This window comes from Lepus europaeus, chromosome 4, assembly GCF_033115175.1.
Source record: "Lepus europaeus isolate LE1 chromosome 4, mLepTim1.pri, whole genome shotgun sequence".
Classification (NCBI taxonomy): Eukaryota; Metazoa; Chordata; class Mammalia; order Lagomorpha; family Leporidae; genus Lepus; species Lepus europaeus.
The window spans coordinates 139,429,543-139,454,139 of record NC_084830.1 but is presented as its reverse complement, the minus strand read 5'-3'; the positions used below and the strand labels follow the sequence as shown (position 1 = coordinate 139,454,139).

The 24,597-nt window shown below is 41.1% G+C and overlaps 1 protein-coding gene across 7 annotated transcripts in view; it reads left to right on the top strand.

Annotated features, from left to right (window-relative positions):
* Positions 1–24,597, top strand: part of ANKHD1 (ankyrin repeat and KH domain containing 1) — a 149,632-nt gene that overhangs the window by 38,905 nt on the left and 86,130 nt on the right. For 6 of the 7 annotated variants that reach the window (XM_062189014.1, XM_062189011.1, XM_062189009.1 and 3 more), the window contains exons 3-7: positions 10,918–11,074; positions 12,302–12,449; positions 13,911–14,058; positions 18,714–18,947; positions 20,917–21,011. In XM_062189014.1, the coding sequence (XP_062044998.1) occupies positions 10,918–11,074; positions 12,302–12,449; positions 13,911–14,058; positions 18,714–18,947; positions 20,917–21,011 (782 nt within the window). The remainder of the gene's footprint in view (positions 1–10,917; positions 11,075–12,301; positions 12,450–13,910; positions 14,059–18,713; positions 18,948–20,916; positions 21,012–24,597) is intronic. The other variant, XM_062189010.1, reaches the window with a different exon arrangement.

The window sequence follows — 24,597 nt, the reverse complement described above, 5'->3', positions numbered from 1 at the left end:
CTTTAGCAGGAAGCTGGAATTGCGAACGGAGCTGGAACTAGAATCCAGACACTCCAGCATGGGATATAGGCATCCTAACTGTTGGCTTAACTGTAGGTAAAACTATTGCCCTGATACACTCTGTTTTTTTTTTTTTTTTTTTTTGACAGCTAGAGTTAGTGAGAGAGATAGTTCGCCCCCCCAAATGGCTGCTACTGCCGTAGCTATGCCGATCTGAAGCCAGGAGCCAGGTGCTTTCTCCTGGTCTCCCATGCAGGTGCAGAGGCCCAAGCACTTGGGCCATCCTCCACTGCCTTCCTGGGCCACAGCAGAGAGCTGGACTAGAAGAGGAGCAACTGGGACTAGAACCCGGTGCCCATATGGGATGCTAGCGCCGCAGGCGGAGGATTAACGAAGTAAACCATGGCGCTGGCCCCCTAACACACTCTTTATCTGATCTCTTAATGTATTTATATGTGCATAAAAATTTAATCTATTGCCGGTGCCGTGGCTCAGTGGGCTAATCCTCCGCCTTGCAGCGCCGGCACACCGGGTTCTAGTCCCAGTCGGGGCGCCAGATTTTGACCCGGTTGCCCCTCTTCTAGGCCAGCTCTCTGCTTTGGCCAGGGAGTGCAGTGGAGGATGGCCCAAGTGCTTGGGCCCTGCATCCCATGGGAGACCAGGAGAAGCACCTGGCTCCTGCCATCGGATCAGTGTAGTGGGCTGGCCATAGCACGCCGGCCGCGGTGGCCATTGGAGGGTGAATGAACGACAAAGGAAGATCTTTCTCTCTGTCTCTGTCATTGTCCACCTGTAAAAAAAAAATATTAATAATAATAATCTAGATGAAGATACATATAGAAAATTTCATCCAGTTTCTGGTTCCTTTATTCAGTGTAATTTTATTTAAAAAAATAATCTTTTAAAAAGAATATTTGCAGGGACCAGTTCTGTGGTATAGCTGGTAAAGCCGCTGCCTGCAGTGCCGGCATCCCATATAGGTGCCGGTTTGAGTCCCGGCTACTCCACTTCCTATCTAGCTCTCTGCTTTTGCCTGGGAAAGCAATAGAAGGTGGCCCAAGTGCTTGAGCCCCTGTTCCCCATGTGGGAGACCCGGAAGAAGCTCTTCACTTAGGATTGGTGCAGCCCCAGTCATTGCGGCCACCTAAGGAATGAACCAGCAGATGAAAGACCCCTCTCTCTCTCTGCCTCTGCCTCTCTGTATCTCTGCCTTTCAGATAAATAAATACATCTTTAAGGAAAAAATATTTGCCAGAGGGGAAGCCTACCCATGCACGGAATCATTTCCTGAATGATTGCAGTGGCCAGGGTTGGGCTATGACTAGGGCCAAAGCTGGGAGGCACTAATGCAACCCAGATCTCCAATGTGAGTGGCAGGAATCCAAATAGTTGAGGCATTATTGCTACCTCCTGGGGTCTGCATTAGTATGAAGCTGGAATCAGCAAGAGCCAGGAATCGCAAATACTCTATTGAAGGCTATGAGAATCTTAACAACCAAGTTCAGTGCTCCCTCCCAGTAAACATAATTTCATAGTCACTTTTTTTTTTTTTTGAAAATTATTTATTTGAAAGGCAGAGTTATAGAGAGACAGAGGCAGGGTGGGGGGATGTCATCCATCCAGTGGTTCACTCCCCAGATGGCTATAACAACTGAAGCTGGGCCAGTCTGAAGCCAGGAGCCAGGAGCTTCTTCTGGGTCTCCCACACAGGTGCAGGGGCCCAAGGACTTGGGCCATCTTATACTGCTTTCCTAGGCCATAGCAGAGAGCTGGATCAGAAGTGGAGCATTCCAGGACTTGAACTGGTGCCCATATGGGATGCTAATGCTGCAAACTGGAGCTCTAACCTGCTGTGCCACAGCACCAGCCGCCATAGTCACCTTTTAACATATTTCTTTTTTTTTTTTTTCTGACAGGCAGAGTTAGATAGAGAGATTGACAGGCAGAGTTAGACAGTGAGAGAGAGAGAGAGAGAGAAAGGTCTTTGTTCCATTGGTTCACCCCCCAAATGGCCGCTACGGCTGGCGTGCTGCACCGCTCTGAAGCCAGGAGCCAGGTGCTTCCTCCTGGTCTCCCATGTGGGTGCAGGTCCCAAGCACTTGGGCCATCCTCCACTCCCTTCCCGGACCATAGCAGAGAGCTGGACTGGAAGAAGAGCAACCGGGACAAAATCTAGTGCCCCAACCGGGACTAGAACTCGGGGTGCCGGTGCTGCAGGCGGAGGATTAGCCAAGTGAGCCATGGCGCCGGCCTACATATTTCATATTAAAGGGAAAAACCTATTTCATTTCAACAAATAATGAATAAAGTGAGGCTGGAATGTAAAGGAAATTGAACATTTTTATAGTATTCTCAGATATTGTGTTATGAATATTTACCTGATATTAATTTTAAACTCCTTAAACTTTGTCTGTGATTTTTAGATCATCTATTGTGTATTTTTGGAACTGAGATAAGGTTACAATTAGTTTGAACAAAATCTTTAATTATCTAGTAGATGACCGGTGAATTTAGGACAGGGATAGTAATTTTTTTTTTTTTTTTTTTTTAAGATTTATTTGTTTATTTGAAAGGCAAAGGTAGGGCCGGCAGTGTGGCATAGCAGGTAAAGTTGCCACCTGCAATGCCGGCATCCCATATGGGCACCAGTTCGAGACCCGGCTGCTCCACTTCCGATCCAGCTTTCTGCTATGGTCTGGGAAAGCAGTGGAGGATGGCCCAGGTCCTTGGGCCCCTGCACCTGCGTGGGAAACCTGGAAGAGGCTCCTGGCTGCTGGCTTTGGATCATTGCAGCTCCGGCCGTTGTGGCCAATTTGGGAGTGACCCAGCGGTTGAAAGACCTCTCTCTCTCTCTCTTTCTCTCTCTAACTTTCCTTCTCTGTGTAACTGTGACTTTCAAGTAAAATAAATAAATCTTTAAAAAAAAAAAAAAAGGCAAAGTTACAGATAGGCAGTGGCGGGGGATGGTGGTCTTACATCTGCTGGTTCATTCCCCAAATGGCCACAATAGCTGGAGCTGAGCCAATCCGAAGCCAGGAGTCAGGAGCTTCTTCTGGGTCTCCTATGTGGGTGCAGGGGCCCAAGGACATGGGCAATCCTTCACTGCTTTCTCAAGTGGATTAGCAGGAAGCTAGATCAGAAGTGGAGCAGCCAGGACTCGAACTGGTGCCCATCTAGGATGCCAGTGTTGCAGGCTGGGGCATTAACCCTTTGTGCCACAGCGCTGTTCTCTCTGCTCTTTTCTAGACTTAATTCTTTTTATTTATCTATTTTTTAAGGATTTATTTATTTATTTAAAAGTCAGAGTTACACAGAGAGGGGAGAGAGAGAGAGAGAGAGAGAGAGAGATCTTCCATCTGATGGTTCACTCCCCAATTGGCCACATCGGCTGGAGCTATGCTGATCCGAAGCCAGGAGCCAGGAGCTTCTTCAGGTCTCCCACGTGGGTGCAGGGGCCCAAGGATTTGTGACATCTTCTGCTTTCCCAGGCCATAGCAGAGAGCTGGATCGGAAGTGGAGCAGCTGGGTCTTGAACTGGCATCCATATGGGATGCTGGCGTTTCAGTCCAGGGCCTTAACCCACTGCGCCACAGTGCCGGCCCCTAGACTTATGTCTTTTGCCTCCCAAGTGCAGGTTTGTTTTCTGGTGATAGTACATCTTTATTCTCTGGTTCAGATTGAAACTTCACCCATGTTGTACTACTATGTGTGATCCCTGATTAAGGATTTTTAATCCATTTCCATTCTTCTTGTTACCTCAGGTTTCTCATTCCAGGCTTACTCTTTTTTTTTTTTTTTGACAGGCAGAGTGGACAGTGAGAGAGAGAGACAGAGAGAAAGGTCTTCCTTTTCCATTGGTTCACCCTCCAATGGCTTCTGCGACCGGTGCTCTGCTGCAGGCACACTGCGCTGATCCAAAGCCAGGAGCTAGGTGCTTCTCCTGGTCTCCCTTGCGGGTGCAGGGCCCAAGGACTTGGGCCATCCTCCACTGCACTCCCAGGCCATAGCAGAGAGCTGGCCTGGAAGAGGGGCAACCGGGACAGGATCGGTGCCCCGACCGGGACTAGAACCTGGTGTGCCGGGGCAGCAAGGCGGAGGATTAGCCTGTTGAGCCACGGCGCCGGCCTCCAGGCTTACTCTTTTCTGGTGCATTAAGCATTTTTCATTGCTTTTGGGTCAAGATAAAAATGAGAATCCCAGAATGTTAGGAAGAAAAAAAAGCTTGAAAATAATTATTCTTGGTCTTCTAGGAAGTATCATAAATTACTTAATTTTAAATTTTTGTGTATTGACACTTAAACTCTAGACATTTTTGGATAGGTTGAATATGGTATCGTATCCAAATTGTCAGATGAGTTTTAAAATAATGTGTCTTTGTGCAAGTCAATTATTTAATGAAAAATTCTTTTGAGCTTCAGTATTTTCATTTGTTTTATGGCCACTTTGTTGAGCCTATGGCATGTTAGAGGAATTTTTAGACTTATATTTGGGTTTTTAATTGTGAGATTGTGCTAGATATTAATAGACCTTCTTAAGGAAGATAGAGCTTATTTATTTATTTTTAAAAGATTTATTTATGTATTTGAAAGTCAGAGTTACACAGAGGAGAGGCAGGGAGAGAGAGAGAGGTCTTCCATCTGCTGGTTCACTCCCCAGTTGGCCACAACGGCCAGAGCTGCACCAATCCGATGCCAGGAGCTTCTTCTGGGTCTCCCACGCAGGTGTAGGGTCCCAAGGACTTGGGCCATCTTCTACTACTTTCCCAGGCCATAGCAGAGAGCTGGATCCGAAATGGAGTAGCCAGGACTTGATCTGGCGCCCGTATAGAATGCCAGCACTGAAGGCGGCAACTTTACCCACCACGCCACAGTGCTGGCCCCTATTTATTTATTTTTAAGATTCTTAAATTTATTTTGAAAGAGTTACAGAGAGGGAGAAGGAGAGAGAGATCTATGTGTTTGTCTACTCCCCAGAAGGCCACAAAGGCCATTGCTGGACCATGCTGAATTCAGCAGCCAGGAGCTCCATTTAGGTTTCCCATGTTTGTGACAGGGGTCCAGATTCTTTGGGCCATCTTCCACTGCTTTTCCCAGACAGTTAGCAGGGAAGTGTTTTGGAAGTGGAGCAGCTGGAATACAAACTGGTGCTATATGGGATACTAGTATCACAGCTGGCAGTTTTACCTGAAGTGCCACAATACCAGCTTTGACATTAACATTTTTAATTTGTTTATTTGAAACACAGAGTGACAGAGAAAGGGAGATATGGGGAGGGAGAGAGGGAAAGAGAATTTTCCATCTAATGGTTTATTCCCCAATTGCCTATAAGAACCAGGGCTGATCCAGGCCAAAACCGGGAGCCATGAACTACCTGTGGGTCTCCCTTGTGGGTGGCAGAAACTCAAGTACTTGGGACATCATTTGCTCCACCCAAACCTCATTAGTAGAAAAGCTGGATCAGAAATGTGGAATAGCCTGGACTTGAACCAGGCACTGTATTATGGGATGCCCGTATCCCATGCCTAAGTTTAATGTGCCGCGTCACAATACCTGCTTCTCTTGACACTATTTTAAACAAAATGAAATTGAAAATAAAGATGTTTAGAGAAAATTAAGAATATATCAATAAGAGTTAAAAAAATTCTTTTTAAAGTTATCAGTTTAGAGCATTATAAAGTAACTAAGGCAATATGAAATGTATTAAGTAAATAATAAAGTCTTTCCATGGTCTGTCAGGGTTTTAATGAACTTTCATACTTTCCCCCTCTTAATATATTGAAATGTTCTCTCTTTTTTTTTTTTTAAGATTTATTTTATTTATTTGAAAGAGTTACAGAGAGAAGTAGAGACAGAAAGAGAGGTCTTCCATCTACTGGTTCACTCCCCAGATGGCCGCAACAGCTGGAGCTGCGCCAATCCGGAGCCAGGAGCCAGGATCCAGGAGCCAGGAGCTTCCTCTGGGTCTCCCACACAGTGCAGGAGCCTAAGGACCTGGGCCATCTTCTACTGCTATCCCAGGCCATAGCAGAGAGCTGGATCCAAAGAGGAGCAGCTGGGACTAGAACCAGCGCCCACATGGGATACTGGTGCTTCAGGCCAGGGCTTTAACCCACTGCGCTACATTGCCAGGCCCTTGAACATATTCTTTTTAAATGAAGTAAGATCATACTACACAAAAGTAAAACTTTTCCCACTATTTTTTTTGGTGACCATTCTCCCATGACAATATATGTCAATATTTCTCCTTTTTATTTTCTTATTATTTTAAGTAATTTGTTAAGACATCAGCTTCTTAGGGTCACAGCAAATGCATGATATTTACTTCAAGGACAATTATCATGTTAATGTGATATTAATACTGAAAACAGATTCCATGAATTTTATAAGTAAATTTATTTATTTATTTATTTGACATGTAGAGTTATATGCAGTGAGAGAGAGAGACAGACAGAGAGAAAGGTCTTCCTTCCGTTGGTTCACTCCCCAAATGGCTGCTACGGCTGGCGCTGCACTGATCTGAAGCCAGGAGCCAGTTGCCTCTTCCTGGTCTCCCATGCGAGTGCAGGGGCCCAAGCCCTTGGGCCATCCTCCACTGCCCTCTCGGGCCACAGCAGAGAGCTGGACTGGAAGAGGAGCAACCGGGACTATAACCCGGCGCCCATATGGGATGCTGGCACCGTAGGCAGAGGATTAATCAAGTGAGCCACAGTGCTGGCCCCCATAGATAAAATTCTAAGAATATAATACTTTGCCTCCTCCCACCCTCTCTCTTGTCCCTCCCTTCTTCTCTCCCTTTCTTCCTTCCTTCCCTCCCTCCCTCTCTCTTCCCTTCCTTCTTTCTGTCTCTCTCACCTTTAAAATTCACATTATAGTAAAAGATTTAATGCTCCATTAAATAGTTAAGGAGGCAGGTGTTGTGGTGGTAGCTGGTTAAGCTGCAACCTGTAACATACAATATGGGTGCCAGTTTTAAGTGACTGCTTCACTTTTGATAGAGCTCCCTGCTAATGTGCCTGGAAAAAGCAGCAGAGGATGGCCCAAGTGCTTTGGCCCCTACACTCACGTGGGAGATGGGATGAAGCTCCTGGCTCCTGGCTTTGGCCTGCTCCAGCCCAGGCCATTGTGGCCAACTGGGGAGTGAACCAGAGGATGTAAGATTTTTCTTTCTTTCTGTTAAGTCTGACTTTCAAATAAAGTAAGTCTTTAAAAAAAAAAATAAACTTGAACAAGTAAAAAGATCAGAGCTTGCTGGGATTATAGGGTAAAGCTATAAACAATGATCAAATAAAAAGATGTCCATTTCACTCATTATACAGATTTTTAAATAATTGCAGTCATTAAAACTATAGTAGTATATCACTTTTTTTAATTTTTTTTTTTAAAGATTTATTTATTTGAAAGAGTTCCAGAGAGGTTAAGACAGAGAGAGAGAGTGGTCTTCCATACACTGGTACACTCCCCAAATGGCCACATTGGCTAGAGCTGAGCTGATCTGAAGGCAGGAGTCAGGAGCTTCTTCTGGTTCTCCCTCGTGAGTATAGGATCCCAAGGACTTGGACCATCCTCTGTAACTTTCCAAGGTGCATTAGCAAGAAGCTGGATCAGAAGTGGAGCATCCAGGACTTGAACCAGTGCCCACATGGAATGCTGACACTGCAGGGCAGGGCTTTAACCTGCTGTACCACAGCACCTGTCTCAAGTAGTGTATTATTCTGAACCATTGGTTTGACTAAGATATGAAAGTTTTATATTTACAACAATACTGATACACACAGGCCTTTCTTTTTTTGTTTTGCCTTTATGATTTTTTTTTAAAGATATTTATTTATTGGAAAGGCAGAATTACAGAGAGAAAAAGGAAGAGGCAGAAAAATCTTCCATAAATGTCCACAACGACCAGAGCTGGGTCAGGCTGAAGCCAGGAGCCAGGAGCTTCCTGCAGGTCTCTCATGTAGGTACAGGGGCCTAAGCATTTGGGTCATTTTCCATTACTCTCCCTGATCTATTAGCAGGGTCCTGAATCAGAAGTGGAGCAGTGGGACCTCGAACCAGTGCTCGTATGAGTTGCTGTTGTTGCAGGCAGCAGCTTAACCTGTTAGGCCACAAGACCAGCCCCTGTGATCTTTTTTTTTTTTTTTTTTTAATTTTAGCTCCATATATAAGGGAAAATAGGAGATTTAGCTTATTTCTGTGTTCAGCTTATTTCACTCAACATGATTTCCTCTAGTTGCATATGTTTAGATGCAAATGGTAGAATTTCATTCTTTTATATAGCTGAATAATACTATGTTTATTTTACTTTGTTTATCCATTGATCTGATTGTAGATCACTTAATTGATTCTGTATTTTGGCTATTATCAACATGCTGCTGTAAACATGGTGGTGCAGGTAGTTCTCTGATACAGTGGATTCATGTCTTTTGGGTATATACCCAATAATGGGATTGCTGGATCATATAGCTAGTTTTTTTTTTTTTTTTTTTAAAGAACTCTCCATACTGTTTTCCACAGTGGCTGTGATATGTTTCCTTTTTATTTTTTTTTTTAAGATTTTATTTATTTATTGGAGAGGTAGAGTTACAGACATTGAGAGGGAGAGACAGAGATCTGCCATCCTCTGGTTCACTCCCCAAATGGCTGCAATGGTTGAAGCTGCGCCAATCCGAAGCCAGGAGCCAGATGCTTCTTCCAGATCTCCCATGCGGGTGCAGAGGCCCAAGGACTTGGGCCATCTTCTACTGCTTTACCAGGCCACAGCAGAGAGCTGGATTGGAAGAGGAGCAGCCGGGACTAAAACTTGCGCCCATATGGGATGTTGGTGCCACAGGTGGAGGATTAACCTACTGCACCACTGCACTGGCCCCTATCTGTCTCCTTTTGAAAGAGTATAGTAGTAATTCTCTTGCTTGGATATATCATAATTCATTTTATTAATTCCATATTGAAGGATGCTTAGATTATATCCAGCTTCTCAACATTACAATTAACGCTGTTGTTATATGTTTATATATCTGCAACTTTTCGTACATTGTAGAAGTATTTCTATAGCACAGATTTTTGGAAAGCAATATGACTGGGTCAAAGGATATTTGAATTTTTTTTAAAGATTTATTTATTTGGGGCTGGTGCTGTGGTGTAGTAGGTAAAGCCACTGCCTGCAGTGCTAGCTAGCATCCCATATGGGCATCGGTTCGAGTCCTTACTGCTCCACTTTCAACCCAGCTCTCTGCTATGGCCTGGGAAAGCAAAATATGGCCCAAGTCCTTGGGCCCCTGCACCTGCCTGGGAAGACCCAGAGGAAGCTCCTGGCTCCTGGCTGCAGATTAGCGCAGCTGCAGCCATTGGGGCCAATTGGGGAGTGAACCAGCAGATGGAAGACATCTCTCTCTCTCTGCCTCTCCTTCTCTCTCTCTGTAACTCTGACTTTCAATCTTTTTTTTTTAAAAGATTTATTTATTTGAAAGGCAGAGTTACAAAGATTTTTTGAATTTGCAATCTTGATAACTGGGGCCGATGCTGTGGTGTAAATGATTAAGCTGTTGCCTGCAGTGCCGGCATCCCATTCTGGCATCAGTTTGAGTCCCGGCTGCTCCACTTCCAATCCAGCTCCCTGCTTATTTACCTGAGAAAGCAGTGGAAGGTGGCCCAAGTGCTTGGGTCCTTCATCCATGTGGTAGACCCAGAAGAAGCTCTGGCTTCTGCCTTCGGCCTGGCTCAGCCTCAGCTGTTGCAGCTGTTTGGGGAGTGAACCAGTGGATGGAAGATCTGTCTCTCTCCCTCTGTAATTCTTTCAAGTAAATAAATAAATCTTTAAAATATGTTGATAACTATTGTAAAATTGGTCCCCAAAGCCCCAAAGTTTTTATCAGAATACATTCCTATCACCAGTTTTTAAGAGGACCTTACACCTCAGGTAACTTTTTTCTTGTGAATTTAAATTAATAGATGAAAAATAATATCTTACAATTTTGCTTTGTATTCATCTTTATTTTGTTAGTAAATTGTGTGGTAGCTTTTTATAAATAATGATATAAGTTCATTGGATGTGGTTGTATGAATTTCTTCATTATTATTTTGCTTTAAGTTTAGTTACAGTGTTTACAAGAAGGAACTAATTTATTCATAGTAATTAATTACTTCAAAATGTTGCTCCAGAAATTGGCGTTGTGGTGCAGCAGGTTAAGCCACTGCTTGCATTGCTGGCATCCCATATTGGAGTGCTAGTTCAAGTTCTTCCAGTCCAGCTTCCTGCTAAGGGATCTGGGAAGGCCCAGAAGATGGTTCAGGTACTTAAGCAGCTGCCACCATGTGGGAGACCAGGTAGACTTCGTGGTTCCTGATTTTGGTCTGACCCACATTTGGCTATTTCAGCCACTGAGGAAGTGAACTAGCAGATGGAAGATCTTTTTCTTTCTTTCTTTCCCTGTCACTCTGTCACTCTCTCTGCCTTTGAAAACAGTGAATGAATGAATCAGTCAATCATGGGGAAGAAAAATGTTGACCCAGAAATTGGTGCTAAGTGGATATTTGACCAAAGGAAGAAACTGTTGGATTGTTACGTGACAGAATTTTTTTCCTTCATTGTCCATGAAAATAACATAGTTATCTAAGCGATCTTTTTGTATGTACACTTTAAGAGAAACTGTATTCATTTGATAAACTTTATATTATGATAAATTTGGAATTCAGTTAAGGGCAAGGTAATATGTGCATTGTGAAGATATACTAAAATATAGGTGGTTATATGATTTTTTAACATTAGTGACAATTGAAATTATTAGACTTACCTTCTGTCAGTCTTACTGCTGGAGCATATGCCATTTTTTTTGTCATAGATAATAGTGTTTAGAAATGTAATTACAATTTGCATTTTTATGCTTATTCTTCCCCTGCGCTACCTTATTGATGCACACGGAAGGAATTGGCAAATTATCAACTGCTGATGGTAAAGCTTTTGCAGATCCTGAGGTACTCCGAAGACTGACATCCTCAGTTAGTTGTGCGCTGGATGAAGCTGCTGCTGCACTGACAAGGATGAGAGCAGAAAACAGCCATAATGCAGGACAAGTAGACACGTATGTGTTTAATGACTTCTGCTGTGTATTAGACATTTTCTTGAGTGGATTTGGGAAAGTAGCTAGCTTTGGTATAATGTATATTTTGGAAGAGTTTATCATTTTTAGCCAAATGCCTATTATATTTAAGTGTATGTATGAATGTATATATGTTATATTATATGGTTATAAAAATTGGTCCACATCTTATTTATTTAGCAATCTTATGGAATGTACTATGCTAGAGTCTGTGGGAAATTCAAGTTAAATAATACATGTTTTCTACGCATGATTTACACATGGATTACTACACATAATGGAATAATCTGATTGGTTATGCTATTCAAAAATGGTCTTTGGTCTTAGTCTTAGCAATATCAGCATCACCCCAGAACTTGATAGAAATGCAGAATCTTGGGTCCTACCCAGATCTACTGAGTCAGAATCTGCATTTGAGAAATGTGAGTGATTTTTATGCATGTTAAAGTTTTTTTTTTCTTTTTTTTTTTTTTTCTTTTTTTTTGACAGGCAGAGTGGATAGTGAGAGAGAAAGACAGAGAGAAAGGTCTTCCTTTACCGTTGGTTCACCCTCCAATGGCCACTGTGGCCGGCGCACCGTGCTGATCGAAACCAGGAGCCAGGTGCTTCCTCCTGGTCTCTCATGTGGGTGCAGGGCCCAACCACTTGGGCCACCCACCACTGCCTTCCCAGGCCACAGCAGAGAGCTGGCCTGGAAGCGGGGCAACCGGGACAGAATTCGGCACCCCGACTGGGACTAGAACCCGGTGTGCCAGCGCCATAGGCAGAGGATTAGCCTATTCAGCTGTGGCGCCGGCTGCATGTTAAAGTTTGAAACTCATTGGTTTAGTCATTTTGCAGTAGAATTGTTTTCTTAAATTTTTACCTTCGTTGTTACCAAATAAAATTTTAAACCATAGAACTATAGCTCAGAATACTTTATTACACTGATAGAATTTAAAAACTTGTACATATAATGCTTTTAAAAACTTTTTTTAAAGTTTTGTTACGTATTATTAGATTTTGAAGGGTGAAAATAGCAACTATTTTGAAGTTCCCCTCTGACTTTCTGGTTTGGTTGACATATATGTTTAATTAAAATTGCAAACAAGATGCTCAGCAAGTAAGATTTGTTTATACAATTTTTTTTCTTTTTATACTTAATATATTTTTGTCTTTGGATCCTGAGTCTTTTTATATTAGTTAATTGTTGAATGCTTTTAATTTCAGTCGAAGTCTGGCAGAAGCCTGTTCGGATGGGGATGTGAATGCTGTACGCAAATTGCTAGATGAAGGAAGAAGCGTAAACGAGCATACAGAAGAAGGAGAAAGCCTGTTGTGTTTGGCTTGTTCAGCAGGGTATTATGAATTAGCACAAGTAAGCAGAAGTAATCCATAGTGATTAAAATTGTGCATGGATTTTATGGTTTTATTCATTTTTATTCTTTAAAAATAAATTATGATTGGTTGCCAGGGTCATTTTTTGGAGTAGGTTAATGGCACAGATGTACAATGACAAATATAGTAGTAAGAGATGTTAGGGGAAGTAGGGTAAGAAGTATATGGGAACTGTTTATGTTACTACTACAGGTTTTGATTTGCAAATTTAAAGCTGTTCTGAAATAAAATTTTGAAGGAAAAAAAAAAACAAGATATACTAGAGTACTTCATGGGAAGGGGAATTAAAAGATAAATTTAAGGACCAACGATGTGATGTAGTGGGTAAAGCTGCCACCCGTGGCACCTATATACCATACGGACTACAGTTCAAGTCCCAGCTGCTCCACATCCAATCCAGCTCCTTCCTAATGTGGGGAAGGCAGCAGAAGATGGCTTAAGCACTTGGGCCTCTGTACCCATGTGGGAGACCTGGAAGAAGCTCCTGGCTCCTGGCTTCATCTTGGCATGCTCTAGCTATTGCAGTCATTTGGGGAGTGAACCAGCACACTGATGGAAGATCAATCTCTCTCTCTCTCTCTCTCTCTCTTTCTCTCTAACTCTGCCTTTCAAATAAATAAATAAATCTTTAAAAAATATTTGTATTGGTCCAAACATTTGAAATCCATGCATACAAAGCTCATGGAAAATGTACGTTATGAAATAATTCTGTGTGGATTTCAAAACTGCTTACACCAAAATGAGTTTACATTTTTTATTTTCTTTTTTTTCCTAAGAGGTTTATTTATTTATTTGAAAGGCAGAGAGATAGGGAGAGACAGAGAATAAGATCTTTAATCTACTGGTTCACTCCCCAAATGGCTACAACAACCTGGCTTGGGCCAGGCCCAAACCATGAGCCAGGAAGTCCATCTGGGTCTTTCTCACTAGTGGACCATCTTCTGCTATCTTCCCAGGCACATTAATGGGAACTAGATTGAAAGTGGAGTAGCTCAACTCAAACCAGCACTCCAGTATGGGATGCCCAAGCAGTGGCTTAAATTGTGGTACCACCACACCAACACCTGCCAACTTTTTCAAGCCTCTCATATAATTCATTTTGTTGGCTATGCACAGAGGTTCATTTTTCTGCTATGTACTTAAAACAAATCGTACTTACTTAAACATTATGTATGGGTTTCAGAAATTTTTTGTGTCATATAAACTCAATTTATTTCATTTTCACCCCACACTTTTTGAAGTACCACTATACTGTAAAGTAATAGTATCTTACCTGGCATTTTGAGCAGTAAAAACTAGCATATTTTCCCACAATGCTGACTTTTGATTTTTTGTCACCCCCGCTGTAAAAGTATATTTTCCCAGGTTTGGTATATTTTCTGGAAATGCTATTAATAGTAAAAACTGACAGTTTTTCTCCCTGTGTATATGTGTTTTAAAGGTATTACTTGCGATGCATGCTAATGTTGAAGATCGAGGGAATAAGGGAGACATAACTCCCCTGATGGCAGCTTCCAGTGGAGGTTATTTAGATATTGTGAAATTATTACTACTTCATGATGCAGACGTCAATTCCCAGTCTGCAACAGGTATGTAGATAATTATGTGTTAATTGAAAAAGAAATTAAGTTACCATACTTATTCTGAGAGCTAAAAATTTGATTCCTGAGGAAAAGCAATAGATTTCCAAAAATTTTTTGTACCAAAATAAACTTATATTTTAATTCTGCTTTTGCACAACTTTGAAAAAAAATGATGTGTATATTTATTTGAGAGGCAGAGACAGAGCAAACGAACTGCCATCTGGTTCACTCCCTGAAACTGGGAAATCAATCTAATCTCCCACATGGTTGACAGGGACTCAACCACTGGAGCCATCGCTGCTGCCTGCCAAGATCTTCATTAGCAGGAAGCTAAATTCTGGATCCTGAGATGGGTACTGGACTTGGCTAACCCTAATATGGGATATAGATGTCTTAACTTTTAGGTTATATGCTTACCCCTGTCTGTGAACTTGTTGAAGCATCCTCATATATCTTGAGTTAAATATATAGATTTGATAATGAGTTTCCTTGGATGTATTATGCTCTAAGAGGCAACCATATGATTTTTTTTTAAATAAATGAAAACATTGCCATTTTTCATACCATGATATATAGTCTAATTTATTTACAAAATGAACACGACATTCTATGAAGGATTGTAGGTCATTTTGCTGTCTAGTTTGTCTTTTAGTAGTAAATACTTCCATAATGTCTGAGAGAGTTGAACAGTTGAATTCTAAACAGATTGAGTTCTTTTTTTTAAAGATTTATTTACTTATTTGAAAGGCAGAGTTACACAGTGAGAGAAGGAGCAGCAGAGAGAGAGAGAGAGAGAGGTCTTCCATCCCCTGGTTCTCTCCCCAGTTGGCTGCAATGGCTGGAGCTGGGCTGATCCGAAACCAGGAGCCAGGAGCTTCCTCTGGGTCTCCCATGTGGGTGCAGGGGCCCAAGGACTTGGGCTATCTTATGCTGCTTTCCCAGGCCATAGCAGAGAGCGGAATCGGAAGTGGAGCAGCCAGGACTTGAATTGGCGCCTATATCTGATGCCAGTACTGCAGGCGGTGGCTTTAAATGCTGCGCCACAGCACTGGCCCCACAGATTGAGTTCTGAAATGATAGTTTTCTTTAAAAGTCTTCTTTGCCTAAATCTGTATATATGAAATTCATGAAACTTACATAACTTAAATAAAATTTAAAAAAAGTCTTCTGTCCCCTGCTGTTGCATGGTTAAGCAACCTCCTCCCTTCCTTTAATAAAAAGCCCACAAAACAAAATCAAGAAACAAGTGGCAGATCACAAGAATAGTGATCTTTTGGAAAAATGTTTCTTTGAAGGAGTTATGCTGAGGAGGGCATATACATGTCTTTTCTGGTTCATATTGTAAATATAGGTTAAAGATCAGAGGAAAGCATTTCTCAACAAACTGTCTTATTAAATCTGTAAAGATAAAAGGGTGGGTAAAAGAAAATCAAGAAATGAGTATGCATTGAAAGAAAATGTTAAATGCATTTTAGAGAGAGTTGGTGACCCTCTAGACCTACTTAACTTTTTTGTCTGATTATGAAAGCAGTATATGCTCATTCTAAGAATATTTAAACAATGCAGACAAGTGGAAGGGATCGAAGATTACTGTCCTATAATCTTTGTGGCACAGAAGTAACCACTATTATGTTAATTTAATTTGTTGTAATATTTTTGGTATATAAAGGTAGGTATTGCATTGTTGGTTTTGTTTTTAATTAATTTATTTGAAAGGTAGAGTTACAGAGAGGAAGAGGCAGAGGCTGAGAGAGAGAGAAATCTTCCATCCACTGGTTTATTCCCCAAACAGCCACAACAGCCAGGGTTAGGGCATGCTGAAGCCAGAAACCAGGAATTTAATCTGGGTCTCCCACGTGAGTGCAGGGGCCCAAATACTTGAGCCATCTTCTGCTTTCCCAGGCACATTAAGCAGGGGAGCTGGATCAGAAGTAGAGCAGCCTGGACTCGAACCATTGCCCATATGGGTTGCCAGCAGTATAGATGGTGGCTTTACCTACTACACCACAGTGCTGGCATTGGTATTGAATTGTTATACTGCTATTAAAAAATAAATACATACATACATACATATACACATACATACATACATACCAGGCACTGTGTAGTTCTGACTTCACTTATTTTCTGTTTTATCATTTAAAATATGTTTTAAAGGTTGCACAGTGTCCCATTGTATTGCTATACCACAATTTTTGGTGTGGGAGCATTTACTGATTGCTGAAGCATAGCAAAAGATTTAAAATTAAGAAGATAGGGGCCAGCACTGTGGTGTAGCAGGTAAAGCCGCTGCCTGCAGTGCCGGCATCCCATATGGACACTGGTTCGAGACCTGGCAGCTCCACTCCAATCCAGCTCTCCGCTATAGCCTGAGAAAGCAGTAGAAAATGGTCCAAGTACTTGAGTACCTACATCCATGTGGGAGACCCAGAAGAAGGTCCTGACTCCTGACTTCAGATCGGCCCAGCTCCAACAGTTGTGGCCAATTGGGGAGTGAACCAGTGAATGGAAGATCTCTCTCTGCCTTTGCCTCTCGGTAACTCTGCCTTACAAATAAATGAAATTAAAAAAAAAAAAAAACTTTAAAAATAAATAAAATTAAATTAAGATGATAAAAGTAAAAAAACTTTCTTTGTGCTCTGCTGTTTTAGTGCAGTGGTTTGAGCTACAGCTTGGGATGCTGGATTCCATATCAGTGCCAATTCCAACCAAAGCTGCTTTCCTTCTTATCTGGCTTTCATTTAATGGGTCTGGGAAGGCAGTCAAAGATAGCCCAAGTGCTTGGGCCTCTGCCACCCATTTGAGAAACCAGAATGGAGCACCTATGGTTGCAGCCATTTGGGGAGTAAAGCAGTAGATGGAAGATCCATCACTCCCTTCCTCTGTCTCCACCTCCCTCTCTCTCCCTCAGCCTCTTGGTAACACTGCCTTTCAAACAAAAAATGATCTTAAAAAAAATTCTCTGTGGGTATCTTTCTCTACCTTTCAAGCAAAGAATGAAGTATATGGTTAAAAAAATCACAAAAACTTGCTTTAGTTAATAGCATCTTGCTATGTACATACATTCTACTTTGACAAATGCGCAATAGGGACTGTAGTTGTACTGTAGTGGGTAAAGCTGCTGCCTGTGGCACTGGCATGCCACATGGATACCAGTTTGAGTTCCAGCTCCCTGCTAATGGCCAGGGAAAAGTAGTGGAAGATGGCCAAAGTGCTTGGGCCTCTGCACTCATGTGGGAGATCTGGATGAAGCTTCTGTCTTTGGCCTGACCCAGCCCTGGCTGTTTCAGTCATCTGGGGAGTGAACCAGCAGATGGAAGATATTCATTCATTCATTCACTCTTTCCCTCCCTCTCTCTTTATCTGTCTCTCTCTCTCTGTAACTCTGACTTTCAAACAAATAAATAAATCTTTAAAAAAATACACAACGAAGAGGTTGTTGCCATCAAGGAAAATTTTAATTTCTCCTTGAGAATTTTTGGAGATTATCAGATCCATTGGGTTTTAAAGTTGTTCAAAGAACCTTTTTTTTTTTTTTTTCCTAACGATTTATTTATTTGGAAGTCAGAGTTAGAGAGAGAAGGAGAGGCAGAGAGAGAGAGGGGGGTCTTCATCCGATGGTTCACTCCCCAATTGGCCAAAACGGCTGGAGCTTTGCTGAGCCAAAGCCAGGAGCCAGGAACTTCCTCTGGGTCTCCCACGTGGGTGCAGGGGCCCAGAGACTTGGGTCATCTTGTACTGCTTTCCTAGGCCACAGCAGAGAGCTGGCTCAGAAGAGGAGCAGCCGGGACTTGAGCTGGCACTCATACAGGATGCCAGCACTGCATGTCAGGGCGTTAACCCACTGCGCCACACTGCCGGCCCCTCAACAAACCTTTAAACAAAATACTGTGTGAAAACAAAAATATAATAGTATGCTGATAAATGGGGAGTTACTGAAATTAGAGTTAGGGTGGGATGAGTTTGGTGTAGCAGTTAAGTCGCTCTTCGGGATGCCTGCATTCCATATTGGAGTCCCAGGGTTGGAGTCTTAGCTCTGCTTCTGATCCAGCTTTCTGCAGATGCACATGTGAGGAGGTAGCAGGTGTAGCTCAAGTAGCTGTATTGCTGTCACTCTTTTGGGAGACTCAGAGTTCTTGGCTTCCAGATTCCACCTGGTGCATCTCTGGCAGTTAGAGGCATTTTGAGAGTGAAATCATGACTATCTCTGTCTCTCCTTCTCTCTCTCTCTATCTGTGTGTCTGTGTCTCACTCTGCCTATCAAATAAATAGAGATAGATGGGAGCTTACATTCCTGGTCCCCAGGCTTTCCTATCTCCTGTGGTGTCTAAGGAACATCTTCGTGTTGGGGAAAGAGGGAGATTCTAAAGTCCTTTGGAATTTAGTTGAAAAGTAACAGATTGTCCTAGCATCTTTTAATTTTAAAAGGAAAGTGAGACATTTTGAGAGGTTAGGGCCTGGGAGAGGTCAAGTTTTTGTTTTTTTGTTTTAACTGAAGTGGATACACTATGTAGAAGGAAGGAATGATGTTATGTACCAGACAGTGTGCACATACTCATTGATGAGAGCAGTGATTTAATGTAATCGAATTGAAAGGTATTAAGTAGAATGTAGCACAATCTTAATGGTACCTTATTTTATTTCTTTTTGCTCTTTGTTAGGAAACACTGCACTGACATATGCCTGTGCTGGAGGATTTGTTGACATTGTGAAAGTGCTACTTAATGAAGGTGCAAATATAGAAGATCATAATGAAAATGGACACACTCCCTTAATGGAAGCAGCCAGTGCAGGTCATGTGGAAGTTGCAAGAATTCTTCTAGATCATGGCGCAGGCATCAACACTCACTCTAATGAATTCAAAGAAAGTGCTCTTACACTTGCATGCTACAAAGGTACTCATATATGTAAATATTTCATATGTAAATTTTTCATAACAACTCTGAATATTTGGATGTTTGAGGATTGAGTATTTGAGTTAACTTTATATTATTTGTTTTCCTTGTACTGTAAAATGGTCTAGTTTATTAGAGGTTTATAAAAAAGTCCATTTTGGCTTATATTTCATGTAGTATAGTTTCCCAGTGTATCTTTTTTTATTATTTTAATTCAAATTTATTCTGTTGCCTATGAAATTAGCACAGATTTAGAGCGTTTCCATTATTTAGTAACTTTTGTTTTATTTTTCTAACCTTTATTTAAAAATATAATATGTATACACATAATAATAATACACACTTGATGTAGAAAACCTGAAAAATTCAGACTAGCACAAAGAAATTTTAAAATGACATATAATGCTATCTAAAGATAAAAAGCATGTAAAACTTTAATGTGTGTACTTTCAGTGTGTTATATATGTTTATAAACAAATACATATATACATATGGGCTCATATTTTCTAAACAAAATAATTAACACTATTTAATAGTCTGCTTATTTTATTTAGCAGTATATCATGAACATTTTCTACATTTCAGTAAATATTCTTGCCATACAATTTTTGATGATCACATAGTATTTCAGTTAGGATTAGATTTTGTTGAATAGTCACAAAACCTAAGTTAGTTTGAATAAAAGAAAATTCCAAGGGTAAGCCATTTTATTGCAGGTATGTCAGTTCCATTGTCATCAAGATCTCAAAATTCTCTTTTTCTCCTTCACCATCCTGGTATGTGGTTTCTATGTACGTGGTTACTTCTGAGCCAAAATGTTAGGGAGGGCCACAATAATCCATATTCTAGGAAAGATAAAGAGGGTAAGGGCAAAATAGGAAGTGCCTTCCAGTTTAGTAAACTCTATTAAGGGAGTCTAGAAGTTCCATCTTAAAATTCCCACTTAGATTTTATTGGCTACACATTTTTCTGCAAGGGAGGCTGGGAAATGTAGTCTTTTTGTCAAGCATGTTACCACCCAGATAAAACTGGAGTTCTGCTAAGAAAGAATGAGAATAGATATTGGGTAGGGTACTAGCTGTCTCTGCCAAATGCAACAGATGGATGCACCGTAATTGCCTATTGTTGGACACTTGAATTGTTCCCAGTTTTTCACTATTATTAAAAACACTGTGATAACATCCTTGTGCAGACATTTTTGCCTAATCTCTGATTATTTCCTTAGGATAAATTCCTGGAAGTGGAATTGCTGGGTCAAAGGGTATGGACATTTTTAAGGCTTTTGATACATATTGCCAAATTGCCTTCTAGAAAGGTTGAGCCAATTTACACTCCCACCAGCAGTGTTTGAGAGTGCCCTTTACCCCACCCTACACCCTCACCAACACTGGGTATTATCATTCTTTTTAATATTTACCATTTTGATAGTTTTAAAAAAAATGGTGTCTCATTTTAATTTGTATTTCTTTAATAGGAAGGTTTAATATTTTTTTCATCAGTTTAATATTTGTTTGCATTCCTTTTTTGATCTATCATTTCATGTCCTTCACCCATTTTTCTATTGAAGTGTTTGTGTCCTTTTCTTACTGGCTATTAAGGCTTTTGTATATTAAATATATCCAGAGGATTGGAATTATCTTGAATGGAGTTTTCTGTGCCTACCCAGTGTCATAGTGAGTTCATGGTTATTTTAAAGCTGTTTTCCTGGAGCATAAGATCCAAAGATACTTTACCCAGCTTTCTGTTTGAGCTCAGTGTTTTGAATTGATAGTTTATACAGATTAAAGAAAAGAAGCATTATTGCTTGACCTAACTTGAATTATGTGCTTAAAACTATTGATTTATTTATTGAATGCAAAATAAGTTTGCATAATTTTTATATAGACATCTGAAAGAAAAATATTCCCCATTTTAATACTTAAATATTAAATTGATAGTCAATCCTTTAAAAATAATTTTTTTTTTCAAGGCCATTTGGATATGGTTCGCTTTCTTCTTGAAGCTGGTGCAGATCAAGAGCACAAAACAGATGAGATGCACACTGCCTTAATGGAGGCTTGCATGGTAATTTTAAATTGCATTCACTTGAGATTTTTATGGGAAGGAAAGGTCATATGTGCTTAAGCCTTTGTGAATTATTAGCTGATGTTTGGTTTCTATAGTTTCTTGATTTGATTTTAAATTAAACAGTTAATACTTGAGTATCTGTGCTTTTTGAAGAGGACAGTAAAATGTAATCCTAAAGTAATATATTTGGCATTGGGGATACTATTGATTAAACTTTTTGAGATCATAGACCTATTTATAATGTTTATAAAGGTTTATGTTAAACTCTTGTGCAGATTGATCTCAAAATATATTGACTTTATGCTATATGAATGTCCTATAAAACATGTAATTGATTTTTTAAGGATAATCTGGGATTACATTTTTAATCTACATGATATGTGTCAAAGAGCATAATCACCTTTAATGCTATCAATCCAGAAATCATTTTTCGTCTTCCTTTGTAAGCACATGGATATCATACATTTATGTGAATCTGTAAAGAGTACGTTAAATCCAAAGAAATTCAGAGTGTTCTGAGAAGGTTTTAAGGCATATTTATTTAATCATGAGAAAATTACCTGGTAGTATAAATGTTTTTGAGATGTGAATAAGTAAGTTCATTGTTAGCTGTGTTATTTTTTTTTTTTTAAGATTTATTTATTTATTTGAAAGTCAGAGTTACAGAGAGAGAGAGAGAGGTCTTCCATCCGATGGTTCACTTCCCAATTGGCTGCAACGGCCAGAGCTGTGCCGATCTGAAGCCAGGAGCCAGAAGCCTCTTCTGGGTCTCCCACACAGGTGCAGGTGCAGAGGCCCAAGGACTTGGGCCATCTTCTTCTGCTTTCCCAGGCCATAGCAGAGAGTTGGATCGGAAGTGGAGCAGCTGGGTCTCGAACTGGTGCCCGTATGGGATGTGGATGCTTCGGACCAGGGCATCAACCCACTGCACCACAGCACCGGCCCTTGCCTGTGTTATTTTATGGGCTACTGTTGTATAACAGATCACTTAAGACATAATGGCTTAACAATCACTTACTCTCTCTTATGGTTCTATTGGTCAATTGGATTGTTCTTTTGCTGGTCTTCCTTTGTGGTTAGTTTCTCACGTAGTTGCCATCAGATAATGGTTGGGTGAAATTTCTAAATTGACTTAATTTATATGTCTGGCAACTTGGTGGAGATCACTGGAAGGCTGAGACCTCAGACCAGGGGCAGTCTCTTCATGTGACTTGGGCTTAAGTTTGCTGGATCCTAAGTATTAGCATTCCAAGAGAGATTGAGAACTGGCACAGTATCATTTCTGCCAAATTCTGTACATTAAAGCAGTCATGAAGCAGCCCAGGTTCCAGGTAGGGAATTGGGAATAAAGTTCATTTATTGATGAGTGCTTTATAAAATGTATTTATTTGTTTATTTATTATATATTTATGAGGCAGAGGGAACTTATGTCTACTGCCACACTAGCCAGAAACCCACAGTGGCTGGGGCTGGGTCTGATTGAAGCTGGAAGCCAGGAACTTAATGCAGGTCTCTTATGTGGGTGGCAGGAACCCAGCCACTTAAGTTGTCATGTGTTGCCTTCCAAGGTTCACATTAGCAAAAGGTTGCAGTCAGAAGCAGAGCCAAGACTTGAACCCAGGCACTATAATATGGAACCTGGGCATCCCAATCAGCCCCCTTAACCAAGAAGCCTAATGCCCACTCTTTGATGAGAGTGTTTGACAGAAAATTTATAGCCATTTTTGCACTATTCCTAAGAATCTGCCATCATGTAATGCTATGTTTCTTTCTTTTTTTCTTTTTTTTTTTTTTTTGACAGGCAGAGTGGATAGTGAGAGAGAGAGAGACAGAAAGAAAGGTCTTCTTTTTTGCCGTTGGTTCACCCTCCAATGGCTGCTGCGGCCGGCGCACTGCGCTGATCCAAAGCCAGGAGCCAGGTGCTTCTCCTGGTCTCCCATGCGGGTGCAGGGCCCAAGGACTTGGGCCATCCTCCACTGCCTTCCCGGGCCACAGCAGAGAGCTGGCCTGGAAGAAGGGAAACCGGGATAGAATCCGGCGCCCTGACCGGGACCAGAACCCGGTGTGCCGGCGCCGCAAGGCAGAGGGTTAGCCTGTTAAGCCACTGTGTCGGCCAATGCTATGTTTCTGAATGAGATAATCTTTGTATTCTTGTTTTACCAAGAACATAACAATATTTTATGGTAATCAGTAGAGTACATTTAGGAAAATGAGGTAACAACATATATAAACAGTTAACAGTAGAAAGATTTAATTTATTTGCTTAATTATTCTTCTAAATAACTGCAGAGTAAATTAGAAACATGTTTTTGAAAAAATTTTTCTAACTCCTGGAAATGATGGATTAAAATATTTAATATATATTTTTATATATAATGTAAAATTTAATATAGCACAAGGCCAGCATTGTGGCACAGTGGGTTAGGCCACTGCCTGTGATGCCGGCATCCCGTAATGGGCACTGATTTGAGTCCTGGCTGCTCCACTTCCAATCTAGCTCCTTGCTAATGCTCCTGGGAAAGCAGTAGCAGATGGCCCAAATACTTGGACCCCTGTCACCCAGGCTCTTAGCTTGGGACTGGCCCAGCCCTGGTCATTCTGGCCATCTGGGGAGTGAACCAGAAGATAGGAAATTTATCCTGCTCTCTCTAACTTTGTCTTTCAAATAATTGAAAAACAAAAAACAAAAATAACTTAGTATAACTCACATACAGTGAACTGCCGTATATCAAGTATATAGCTTGAAATCCTATATGTGTATGTAGACTTGTAGTGACCAGAGCAAGATACTGTATCCCAGAGGGCTACTTACACGTCCTCTGCCTCCCTTTAAGAGTAACCATGATTCCAACTTCTGTCACCATGATTAGTTTTTCTGTTTTTGATAAGATAGTTCATAAATATGCTTTTGTATCTGACATCTTTAATTCAACATTATTTATATTTAAGATAATTATTGATACAGTTTTTTAAATTTGTATTCTGTCAGTTTTTTTCCCTTCATTTTTTTTTCTTCAAAGATTTATTTTATCTATTTGAAATAAAGAGTTACAGAATGAGGTAGAGGCCAGAGAAAGAGGTCTTCCATCTGCTGGTCCACTCTCCAAATGACTGCAATGGCCAGAGCTGAGCTGATCGAAGCCAGGAGCCTCCTCCAGGTCCCCCACGCGGCTGCAGGGGCCCAAGGACCTGGGCCATCCTCTACTGCTCTCCCAGGCCACAACAGAGAGCTGGATCGGAAGTGGAACAGCCAGAACTCAGCTGGCTGCCACATGAATGCCAGCACCACAGGCCGGGGCTTTAACCTGTTGTGCCACAGTGCCAGCCCCTTCCTTCATTTTAAATTTTATTTTCTTTAATTTATCATTAATAGTTACTTTGAGGTCCATTTCTGCTAATGCCTATATTTGATTCACTTTTTTTTTTAAGATTTGTTTGTTTATTTGAAAGTCATAGTTACACAGAGATAGGAGAGGCAGAGAGAGAGAGAGAGAGGAAGAGGGAGGGAGAGAGAAAGAGAGAGCGCGCGTGCGAAAAAAAGAGAGGTCTTCCATGTGCTGGTTCACTCCCCAATTGGCCGCAG